Source organism: Stegastes partitus, unplaced genomic scaffold, assembly GCF_000690725.1.
Source record: "Stegastes partitus isolate 25-593 unplaced genomic scaffold, Stegastes_partitus-1.0.2 Scaffold2019, whole genome shotgun sequence".
Lineage (NCBI taxonomy): Eukaryota > Metazoa > Chordata > Actinopteri > Pomacentridae > Stegastes > Stegastes partitus.
In genome coordinates, this window is record NW_007579750.1 from 1 (window position 1) to 12,270 (window position 12,270).

The window sequence follows — 12,270 nt, forward strand, 5'->3', positions numbered from 1 at the left end:
TTGTTGTCACTTTGATTCAGTCATTGTGCACAAACTGCTGCTACTCAGCTGTCTGCTGTCAAATCAGGAAATGAGCTTGCAACCATCTGTACATGCATACACAAGCCCCCCCCCCAAACACACACACACACACACACACGCACACACACACATGCAGAGTTCCTCTTTCATAGACTGCTGCAGTATTTTGCAGAACTCCTGTTGTCATGACAAAGCCACCGCATATGACAATTAATTGGTTTGCAGAATTACTCTTTTATTGGGGGGCAGTATTTTGATCATTATATATTTAATCAACCTTTTCATTCTTTTTTCAGATGGCTTTGGATTCTATAGTTTAGTAAATATTTTCACCTTATCAGTTCTATTCTAATATTGTTATTCATGCATTTGAATGTTTGCTTTCACTTCACTTTTCATTTAGTTTCAGATCTAATTTTGGTTTGCTGGGTAAAGGTTTGCTGTGTTTGAGACGTGCAAGTGAAATGCACAAGCTCACATTAAACTAGCTTGAAATTCGACTGATAAACTCTAAATAATCTCAAATGGTCCATTCATTCCTAATGATGCATTATTACATGAACTTCACATGCAAACTGGTTGCAGCCTTACTGACGGTGTCACAGTGCCTCCCAGTGGCATTCAAGTCGACAAACGTCAATAAAGTTCTGAAGAAAATGATTCACTGTCATATATAAAGTGCCAGAAAATAATGACAAATTATGGTGTTGAAGTTTATGTAATATTAATGTTTGACTTTACACTATGTGCAAGACAAAAATGCTAATCAAAAAATGGCAGCAGGCAAGTGGGCCAGACTGGGGTGGTGGTAGCTTTCCTGCTATCTGCTTTCACATTAGCATTAGTTGATGAAAGCCTGCAGAATGCAAAGACACATTGTTTTAATCTTTCAGCATGGACAACATACATCCCTCTTGAAAAAATACAAGTGAGAGCAAATGTTTTAGATACGGGAAAAGCACTAAATGTCAGTGCCTTAAGCCTAATAATCCTAATTTTTCAGTGGAATAAATGTCATCAGTGTGTTTGAAGTGTATCAGCTGACATGTGCAACAAACTATAGCGCGTGGCAGGACACCGTAAGTATAGAGTTTGCAGAAGAGCAGTGGCAAGAACAGGTCTTGGGACAGATTTATAACTTTTAAATGTGTTTAAAATGTGGCCTCCTACAAATTAAGATAATACATTGCTTACATTGGTCTAAATAAAAACGCAATAAAATGTTTATTAAAATAAGCCCATTTATGTGAACACTGTGGGGCTGCACCAGCATCATTAGCTCATATGTCTTGGAGTTGGTTGAGGCTATCATATTATTGAGCCACATTTTACAGACAATATCAATCATTTTGCATAGCCCTACTGATTTAGATGCTTTGGTAACAGTTCAAGGAATTATAGATCGAGTAATAAACAACATGGATTATGATCTGTTAGTGATTTGAAGAATGAGCTTAATGAACTTGAAACAGGAAAGTGCAAAGACACATCCAAATATAATGAAGGATGTAATAAAATAAGGACATGTGCTTCTTTTTAAGCTATTTTTCTGGCCTTTATTAGATAGAACAGTCGAGAGAGAGACAGGAAAGTGGGGAGGCCGCTGCATCGGGGACTATAGCCCCTGTACGTGGGACGCCAGCACAACCAGGTGAGCAATAGCGGTAGCCCGAAACGCGCTTCTTTCGACTGATTTGTTTTACTTTGCTCTCCTTGTGAAGCACTTTGGATTTTAAAAAATAAATAATAATTATGACTTTGATTCACTGCGATCACAATTTGTCAAAGCCGCTCAGATCCTCACAATGCCCATTTTTCCTGCCTACAACACATCAACTCCAAGAACTGAGTGTCCTAGTATATCCCACCCACTGACAGGCAATACTATAATGAGATAATCAATGTTATTCATGCATTTGTTAGTGGTTTCAATCTTGTGGCATATTGGTGTATATTTGACACTCAAACCTCGCAAAATGTGACCACATAACATCTTATGAAGGCCAAGTTGTGTTATTGATTTTGCAGATTGGTTTTAGTGAGGTGGTCCTCTCACAGAGCAGTGTGAAGTCTGTGAAACCCGTTTTCTCACCTTGCCTTTCTTGCTCATCTTGCTGCGAAGGTAGCTGAATGTTCGACTGATTTTCGGTCCTCTTTCCTCAATGTCACTCCGAAGAGGGCCTGGCTCTTCTGAAATACTGACAAACACACAGAGCAATGATGCAGCCATTCTGCACATTTAGATTTTTTTTAGAATTTAATACTCTTGCCAGTGGATAATATCAATCCCAATGTTTTTCTAAGTGATTTAAAGTGGATACATCAATACTACAGTTGGTGGCCTGATGGAAATAGTATAACTGCATTATTACTAAATAGTTGCCGCATAAGAGCAGGGTACAGACTTTGTTAATATCTTCTGTGGAGAGGTATTGTCTTTTTTGATTGCTCCTTTAGGTCTTCAGAGTTTGGTTTAAAAGTGAATAGTAGTAAAATAACATTAGTTTTATCAGTGTCTCTTCCTACCTGTATCCCAGTGACTCAGAGTTGCCGGACAGTGAGCTCACCCCTACAGGAAGCACACAGGACAAACATCACTTGATCAGTCCAACACAGCTGCCACACTATGCAGTCACACCACATGTTTCTGTGATACCTGCAACAAAGTCTTCAAAGCCAAATTCATAAACTGAAATCTGGTCAATAAAATACAGTATTGGCATCACAGAGACAAGGCTCATGTATGAACTGCCACATCACAGCAGTGAGGGTGGAAAAAGCTGTTTTAGTGCCATTATTAAAGAGGTGAACAAACAAAGAGGAGAGGATGTGGGCTCCACACGATTGTCAGTTGCCAAAGAAATACAGGAGATAAGTTGTACAAGATCGCAACACTTTCAGCATAGCCATGTTGAGAGACTCACTGGATAGATTTCGGTAGTTCAAGGATGACAATGACCAACTTGACTCTTGTCATATGAGTTTCGGAGGCTGTCTGGTTGGTGTATTTTTATGTCTTGAAGTCTATGTGCTATGCTACAGTTAGCTTTACGTGTCTGTCTATGAAACACACTAATTAATCTTTTCTTCCAACTAAAAGTAACCCTTGGTTTGACAGCAAACGTGCCCATTTTCTTTATCTGTTTAAAAAAACATCCTTTGAAATTAAGGTATCCAATGGTTAAGGTTTGGTTAATATAATAAAAATGGTTTAATTTTAGTAGAAAAACCACATTAAGGCAGTGTTTTTATTCTGCTTATCAGTATTACGCTTTAAAGATCAGTAAGTGTTCATGAGATTAATACAGAGACAAAACACCCCTGTACATTTTCATAATCCTCACTACTCCTCATATCCAAATAAACAGATTCTTTTAGTTTAGACTTTCACAGACAAATACAGCAGGGAATGTCTTTTTGATCCATCTGAGTCTGCAGTTCCAGACGCATGGGAATGTATTCTGGTGAACACTTGTTTTGGTGAGTAGTATTACAGGATACCATGCTGACAGAATAGACACAGGACTACAGTTACGTCATCATACTTACTCCCTCCCTCCTCCTCATCATCATCACTGGAGGAGGAGCCAATAGAAAAGTGGCGTCTACTTTTGGGGAGGAGCGAGGAGATACCAAGAGAGAAGCTGATTCGTCGCTTTGATCGAGGAAATCCATGCACTAAAAAGCATCAATGGGTGTGCCAGGATGAAAAGATGAACGAGTAAAATCTTCATCTTACTAAGGAAGTTTAAGAGTCTCTACATTTAACTAAAACCACAGGAGGGAAAGTGGATGAAATGGTGAAAGGAAATAAAAAGATCAAGAGCCATAATTAAAAAAAGAGGTTCGTTAAGCAGAAGCTTACCATCTATGTCCCGGTGGCTGATGGTGAGCGTGGAGAAGGATTTGGTGACAGTTTGATGATGAATTATGGCAGGACAGCTGGTTGTCGCTGACAGTACCTGATGCAATGTCTTTCAACACAAAAGGGAAAATTAACAAGTCCATTCAGACAAAAAACGTAACAGAAATTAAGCCTGAAGACCAATAGTCCAGTGAGAAAAAGCTGAAATAATGTACAGTATAAAATATTAGTGATTACACTCCTGTGCAATGTCACCTAAACGTTGAATGATTCAAAACTGTATCACCTTACAGCAGCTGTATTACTACCAAATAAGACCATAGAGTATTTGCTCTTGTGTGAAATTAAGAACAGTTTAGATTTCCTACATTACGAACACGGGCCCCATAGTCGGAACAAAATCCAACAAAAGCAATTACATCTTTCATTCCTGAGAATCACATCTTTTATTTTGTTCAGTCCTTTACATGTTGGCCTTCTTTTTAGATGACAGTCTCAATCCTCCTCTGCATGGAGAACATCAGTGTTGCACAAACTTCTGGAGAGATGTTCTGCTATTGTTTAGAGACTATTTTTTTTCAGCTGCTCTTTGTTGGAAGGGTTTTGTTACTCGATTTTTCTCTTTAAAATACCGCAGCTTTGTTTTGCTAGATTCAAGTCAGATGACGTACTTGGACAGGTCACAGTTTTCACTTTTTCCTTCTTTAGAAAACCTTTTTGGTAGTGTCCTTTGGATCTTACTGGAATATTCCTTCCTGCCAAGTTTCCACAGACTGGTAGTTACCTTGTCAGCCAGTATTTTGGTAGATCCACAGACATTTAGGGTGCCATCTGTAAATGTCATTGCCCAAACACCTTTTGTACCCATGCAGCATCCCGCTACCAACTTTGTGCATCACTGTCAGGACTATGAATTTACTATTGTAGTCCTGAACACACTCATGTCAAACGTGCTGGACTTCATCTGAGCTGCACAAATGTGTCTTTCTCTGATCTGGCAAGTTATGTGCTCCCAAAATTAAGCAGGCTTGCTTTCATGTTCTTTGTCAAAGTTACTGTACATCTTACAGTTTTAAACCAAACAGTAAGCAAGCATTTTTTTTTCTCATTGCTGTCCATACAAGGGGAAATTATGCAACATCCTTCATACTGTCAGAGCTGTTACAGAAACCCCGTTAGCTAGACTGTGAAAGTAGCACACTGTCCATGGCGTCATTTTAGGAGGATAACCATTATAACTGATTCATGCTAATTGTTTTCAATCTGTATCTTCTGATTACTGCTGTACTGTGTTTCCACATAACTTCTGTTTCTTTCTGGATCCTTTTCCACCATTGTGAAGTCTCATAATCACATTTTTCAGTTTCTTTGGTAATTTTTTTCAGTGTGGAGCAATGACTTAGATGTCCAGATAGATACAGCCCATGGATCTAAAACTGTGAAAGATCTGGTGTTCGCAGCTCCTTTTATTACCATCTTCATGCAAGTAGGCTCATCAGAAATTATATATGTACTCAATTTTATGTCAGCGATCACACGTGTATTTACATTTGTTGAGTAGGTTAGGGCTCGTACTTTCAAAACAATCTTTCTATAGCATTTGTTATTGCTTGTAAGAGGAAATATTCCACTATTCAACTTCAAAATAATGCAGTTATTTAGAGCTGATACAACTGTAAATCAATTGACATTTAGGTGATATTGCACAAGAGTGTACTCACCTGTGTTGTGTAATATACACACATAAGAAGGCATGCAGGGGTGCATACCTGGCTATCAATGCTACTGCCATCTCCTTCCTGCTCTTCCTCGGTGAGAGAGACCAGAGAGCCTCTGTCCTGGTTATCAAAGTGTAAACTTGTGCCTGCAGCCCTTTCCTCTGGATCACTGAAGCTGGGACATTGAGTTTGAACCGCTGTCCTCCCCACCTCCAGACCTTCCAGACTGGAGCTGAATGAAAAGAGACAGCATTAACTTATAGATGACTTGATTTCATAATGCTCCTCTGCATAGCGTTGTGCTTTGCAGGACGACTGTTTTACTTTACTGAATGTGTGTATTTTACATTATAGTTAGAGATGATGTTTGAAGACACTACCCTGATGGAGACTGAAATGCTGCTAGAAAATGAACTGTGTACTGCTGTTGACCTTTACTATTTACCTTCGGTTGTCTATTTGCTCCTGATTAGGACAACGTAGGTTGGATGGACACCAGCTCATACTGGAGAAATAGAAAGATGAAGAATAAATGATCATAAAAATGTGAAAAAAGGAAAGGGAGAAGAGATGAATAAAAAAGTGATGATTAGACGTTTGGTCAAAGGGATGCTTTAAGAATGAGGTGGAACAATGATGATGGTCTTATGATAAAAGATATATGTCTGAACTATTCATTTCTTGGACTGTCTTGGTGTCAGAGAAGAAGGTTGGCTGCCCTGCTTCACCCCTTCAATCCTCACGGCAGTAATGTAAAGACTAATAAGTGAGAGGAGACTGAGTTACAGAGAGGCAAAAAGAAAAAAAGTGCTGTGAAACAAACAGATGTTTGTCTCCAGCTGCTGAGGTCTTGATAAGCTGAACCTGAAAAACATCACTGCACCACATTAGACTGAATTAAAGGAGATTTTTCCCTATCCACCTCAGACTGTTCAGGACTGCTGCTTTCATTTCATTCATGAATCTTTCCCCTGGATCCCCTGGCATGGGCCAGTGAGTGTGTATGTGTGAGTATGACACAGTCACTGCACTCTTGTAATAAAAGACAAGAAAGCAAACCACACCCAAACACTTGATTCTGACTGCAAAGAAGGAAAACAATGATATCACAACATTTATATATTTTTTCTTTCAGACAGGTTTTTGAAAGACATGAGGGAATAAAGAGCTGAATTACCGGCTGTCTCATGTGGACATCTCATTTGGCTAAAAAATATATGATGTGGCAGTAAATAAAGAAGAATGTGATCATTTCAACAGACAGACAGGGAGGTGAAGCTAAAGCAGAATGAAAAATGTACCTTCTCCTGTGGAGGGGGGGCTTGGCTTTCTTCACCTCCTCTGACAGGCTCTTCAATGAGCTGAGAGAGGGGACAGATGGACAGTTAGTGGAAACAAAAGGGAGGGATACACTGTTAAGCAAAAGAGCTGCTCTTTTTACATCTTCAGTGCTGAACTGAATAAATAATGCTGGTGTGATGTTGTTGCTGCTCTCATTGTTTACCTCCAATACGTTCAAGTTAAAACATTTCCTCCATTGTCCTATCACATCTGTACATCACTGGGTGTAAATGAATCAACAGTAATATTGGAATGCAGTTGAACCTAGTTTGGTAATTAACACACACTGAAGGAACCCAGTGCATTATGCTCCTGAGTGTTTAATGGAGAAGATAACCTTGATATAGCGCAGAAAGAAAACCAATAGCTTTCCTCTTCATAATATGCATTGGTGTCAAACTTGATGTGTCTTTGCCTTGACATGCAACTACAGCAATACAAACATCCTGAGTGGCTATTCCTGCCACAGTTTAAGTTAGATCAAGCATCAAATAAGAACATTTTGAGTGATGATGATTGTGGAGTTTAAACTGCAGTGATACAGTGTGCTTAAACATCTACAGCAGGCTGAGAGATAAGGAGTGTGAGGTGAAAACAACGATAGAGATGTGAGATAAACAAAGAGAGATGCTGTCAGAACACCAACAACTATTCACAAAACTGTTTCAGAAGTCATGACAGCATGTCCCCACTATATTAAAGCTGTGGATTTGGGGCACTTTGTGGTCCTGTTATTCTCACACTCTCTGGGGCAAGACGGTCCTTGGATTTATCTTTGAAGCCTAATGTGTGAGGTGCCCTGAGGACTAGATATTACACAATTTCCATCCATTATCTATACACCGCTTAATCCTCACTAGGTTCGCGGGGGGCTGGAGCCTATCCCAGCTGACTCAGGGTGAAGGCAGGGGACACCCTGGACAGGTCACCAGTCTATTGCAGGGTTACACTTAGAGACAGACAACCAAGCACACTCACACCTACGGACAATTTCGAATCACCAATTAACCTCAACATGTTTTTGGACTGTGTGGGAGGAAGCCAGAGAACCCGGAGAGAACATGCAAACTCCATGCAGGTCACGAACCGGCGACCTACTTGCTGCGAGGCAACAGTGCAACCAACTGCGCCACCTTGCAGCCCTATTACACAATATGATTTTAGAAAAGTTTACAGGATGCTGATATTGTTGGAAACCCAGTACCTGTGCTGTGCAATATCAATATGTGTAGCAGTGTTGATCTTGCCCGGCTCCCAGCTGTGACGACGAAACGGAGACAAGGAACGGACGGAGGCACACAAGTCGGCCGAAGACGCAGGATTTCCTGACAGTTGGTCTTTATTCTCCTCTATGTTTCCCATTCCTTCTGTCTCCCCTCCTCCTTGGATTTTAAACAGAAATATGGAACTATTATTTACCCACAGTCACATTTATAAAACAACATATACTAATACCCAGCAAGAAAATATATTGAGGTTGACAGCAAAGCTACAACATTAAAACCACAGACAGGTGAAGCGAATACCACTGACACATGTGCTCTGATCCCAGACAGTGAGGCACTGTAGCACAAATTGCTGAGAAATGTCACAACACACATCACAGCTTGCTTTGTATGAACAGTGTGCTGTGTAATCCAGTACACTGCTGAAAGGGAGGCTGTCGCTCAGGTGGTAGAGCAGGTTATCCTCTAATCGCAAGGTTGGCAATTCCCTCATATGTTGAAGTATCCTTGGGCAAGACACTGAATGCGAAGCTGCTCTCAGGCAGGCAGGCAGGCAGGCACCATGCATGGCTGCTCTGTCGCCACTGGTTTATAATTGTGTCTGAATGGGTGAATGAGAAAACACTGCAAAGCGCTTTGAGTACCACTAAGGTCGAAAGGCGCAATATAAATGCAGACCGCAGCAAATGCAGCATCAGAACAGCAGAATGATGAATCATGTTTTCTTTTACGTCATGTGGACCGGCAAAAGCGTGCACATTGTTTACTTGAGAGATAACAAATTTCTGCAGGGAAAATTGGGTCCTGCATTCATCTGAAAGTTACTCTAACACGTAGCACCTAAACATTGTTAGAGACCATTTACATGGCAATGGCATTCCCTGATGGCAGAGGCCTGTTTCAACAGAGTGTTGCTCTCTGCTACACTACAAACATTGTTCAAGAATGATTTGAGGGACATGAAAAGAGTTCAGGATGTTGATTTGGCCTCCAAGTTGGATCGAGCATCTGTGGGATATGCTAGGAAAACAGATCCATGGAGTGCTTACCCTGTATCATACAGGACCTAAAGCATCTGCTGCTAACGTCTTGGTGCTTAATACCACAGGGCACCTTAAGAGTTCTGTGGAGTTCAGGCCTCAAAGGGTCAGTAATGCAGAATAAAGGAAGGTACAAATGGCACCATGTGTATGTAAGTCCATGTTACCTACAAATACATTACAAAGAAGATGCCATTTTTAAAAATCTACCGATGACCGTGTTTTCTCTTTTTAGATTTTTACACTCAAATACCAAGACTTCTGAAAAATATTGCATCACTTTGAAGAACCTGATGCTAGATTTTTTGTTTACCCTCACTGACATGGTTTTTGTCCTGCTGGTCGACTGCCATTTATGTTCAACAGACTTTGCCATCATTTCACAGACAAAAACAGAGGAGGGACATGTGCAGAAAACTGTGAAGATTTAGTAATTATGCTAAGTGGTATCATCTCATGTAACTATTCTTGTAAATCAGTTCCTTAAATTCTTTTAAAAAATAGGTACAGCTCTCAACTGGAAACCTAAAAGAGCAAATTGTGTGCTTTACCTCTGTCCTCTGTTTCTGATTTCCAGGACAGTCTAGAGTTCTGAGGGGCTGCAGTCTCGGGTGTGCCTGATGACAGGGTCCCTTTGCCGGGACTGAAGGCTTCCTGCATTAATGCATCATCAGTGGAGGGCCAGGAGACACGGACCTGTTTGTCCATGTGTCCAACAAAGGAGAGAGGATCTTTGGGCTGGAGAGGAAAAGAGGACACAAGAGATTTCAGCAATGAAGGAAAGAAATTCCTGTGAGTACTCCCCCACTGGTCAGAATCTGTATGGCACTGTGAGGAGATTTCAAGGATTCCACAAGAACACTTCTTTTTGTTGTAAAAATCCCATAATTTCTTTCAAAAGCTGACTACTGCTGTCAGTTTTTAAAAGTAAGATGAGGTTATTGGAGAAAATAGCAGAAGAGTTTAGCTGAGTCACGTGTGGTCTCTGGAGCAGCAAAGTTTTAGGAAAACCTGGAGGAAAGGGCCTCTTTCAGAACATGTGAGTCACCCTGAGCTGCACTGATCACACCCTGAACAGACTTCTACACAGCAATGATACAACTGCCCTGTGAAGAAGCTGAATCAAAGGCAAACTACTATCAAAACTACTGACCCTTTATAGCATAGGGACTATGTGGGCTTTGTCTTATATCGTCCATGTTATTAGGAGTTTATCACCCAGCATTCATACAGTTATGAGGAACAGTCTTTCAGCTGGTTTTCCTTTGGTAGCTGCCAAGCTGCAGAATGCAAAGTGTTTCAAGTCTGTTGCGTCACACCAGAGGTTTTCCCATCCCGGTTAATTTTAGAATAGGGCAGAGGTAGAAATCTGCATTCCTATTTGTGAACATAATGTGAAAAAGGTGTGTAATGAACGGCAGCTGCTGTGCTGATCAAAAACCCATGTGACTCCATTGTTTATGTATACTTCCACAAGGAATTATGAGCTGATGGAAATGTGACGACAAGCTCTTAGCAGGATAAAATACATGGATGTGTGTGAGGCTACACAAACAGGTACCCCCCTTCTTGTACATTGAGCACAGGTGTGTGTACGTGTGTTTTAGACAGTTTTACTTGAAAGGCTTCCGTCACACCATGTGCACACAAATTTGTCACTTTATTGGTGACATCCATTGACAATTACCAATTGCTCCCTGCATTGTATATTAAGAGGAGCCAAAGATATGTCTCTTAAAAAAATACATTTAGGAATAAGTGGGTTGGCAGCTCTCTGGCTTCCATCATCTCAGCATGACATCACGACCGCAATCCATCAGTGTGCATTTTAATATGTGAATACATGAATCAAACGGCTCTTCGGATAATTCTAGGATAATGGCGCATTCCATAGGACAGAAGATGTCAAAGAACAGATTGATAAAAATGCTGTGAATCATAAGTTATGACCTTCACAGTCATAAGATCTCAACCCAACTGAACACCTATTAAGGATTTCGGACCAACATATTGGACCGCGCTCTCCACCACCATCATTAAAACACCAAATGAGGGAATATTTTTCGAAAGAATGGTGTTCCAGTAGAGTTCAGAGACTTGGAGATGCAACACCTTACTTACATTTACAGGAATCAGAATCAGGGGTTGTACCTTTTTAAACACTCTGTCATCCAAGTCTGCATTGACTTCCAGACTGTCTTCGACTATTGTGTCTCTGTGCAACAAACACACCGAGACACACTCTCCTCTGTCTGGATGGATGTCTGGAAAGAAAAAAGAAGGGATGTAGGGTCAAGAAAGCGACTGATATATGCATCACTTGAGAAAGTGATCTAACTCTGGTCTGGATGTCACAGTAATCACAGTGCCCTCTTGAAATCTGTCCATCCCAGTGGATTAACAGACTGACAGTCTTACCTGTACATGGTGTTACTGGGCTGTGCTCAAGGCTGGACTGGACAGGGTACAGAACATCATTCTCTCTCTTGATCTAACAGAGAAAGACAAAGGGAAAAAAAAAGGAAGAATGATGAGGTACAGGCCATTTAATTGTTCACAGTATATAGTAAACTTGTAATCCTCTAAATCCCTAAACGCTCCACCAGGTTTGAAAGGCTTGCTTTCTTAAAAAAATAGAAATAAAAAGAAGCCAAATGACACCATTTATCAGTCAGAAAGTGTAAAAAAAGAGAGATTTTCAACTTTTGGATGGTCATGCATGTAAAATATGTCATGTACAGTCTTGTTGGGGGAAAACAACCAAATGTAAGCTTAAAATTATGTTTTTTTTTCTACACGAGTCATTTAGAAATTCTGCAATAATTACATTTTTTCCACTCGATCCTGTAAAACCAAAAACTATGTATCTGCATAACTGACTCAACCATGACCAACAGTCACATGACAAAGAGTGTTCAGGTGAACTGCAGGCTTAGTTTGCATAAAGCAGAGAGGAACAGGAAGAACAAGTGAGAATGAGAGGAAAATGAAACATACTTGATCAGTAAAATAAATGCAGCATGGTTCAAAAATGGAATAGAGGGGAGTAAGTTGTTTGC

General features: G+C 40.4%; 1 protein-coding gene across 2 annotated transcripts in view; it reads right to left on the reverse strand.

Moving 5' to 3' along the window:
- Window positions 1–1,805: 1,805 nt before the first annotated feature.
- LOC103373583 (uncharacterized) overlaps window positions 1,806–12,270 on the reverse strand; it is a 95,255-nt gene continuing 84,790 nt past the window's right edge. For both annotated transcript variants that reach the window (XM_008303499.1, XM_008303498.1), the window contains exons 12-21: window positions 11,630–11,702; window positions 11,363–11,475; window positions 9,763–9,949; window positions 8,150–8,327; window positions 6,906–6,965; window positions 6,050–6,109; window positions 5,656–5,836; window positions 3,887–3,995; window positions 2,548–2,590; window positions 1,806–2,219 (exon numbers count right to left, since the gene is read on the reverse strand). In XM_008303499.1, the coding sequence (XP_008301721.1) occupies window positions 2,057–2,219; window positions 2,548–2,590; window positions 3,887–3,995; window positions 5,656–5,836; window positions 6,050–6,109; window positions 6,906–6,965; window positions 8,150–8,327; window positions 9,763–9,949; window positions 11,363–11,475; window positions 11,630–11,702 (1,167 nt within the window). In that variant the 3' untranslated portion in view covers window positions 1,806–2,056. The remainder of the gene's footprint in view (window positions 2,220–2,547; window positions 2,591–3,886; window positions 3,996–5,655; window positions 5,837–6,049; window positions 6,110–6,905; window positions 6,966–8,149; window positions 8,328–9,762; window positions 9,950–11,362; window positions 11,476–11,629; window positions 11,703–12,270) is intronic.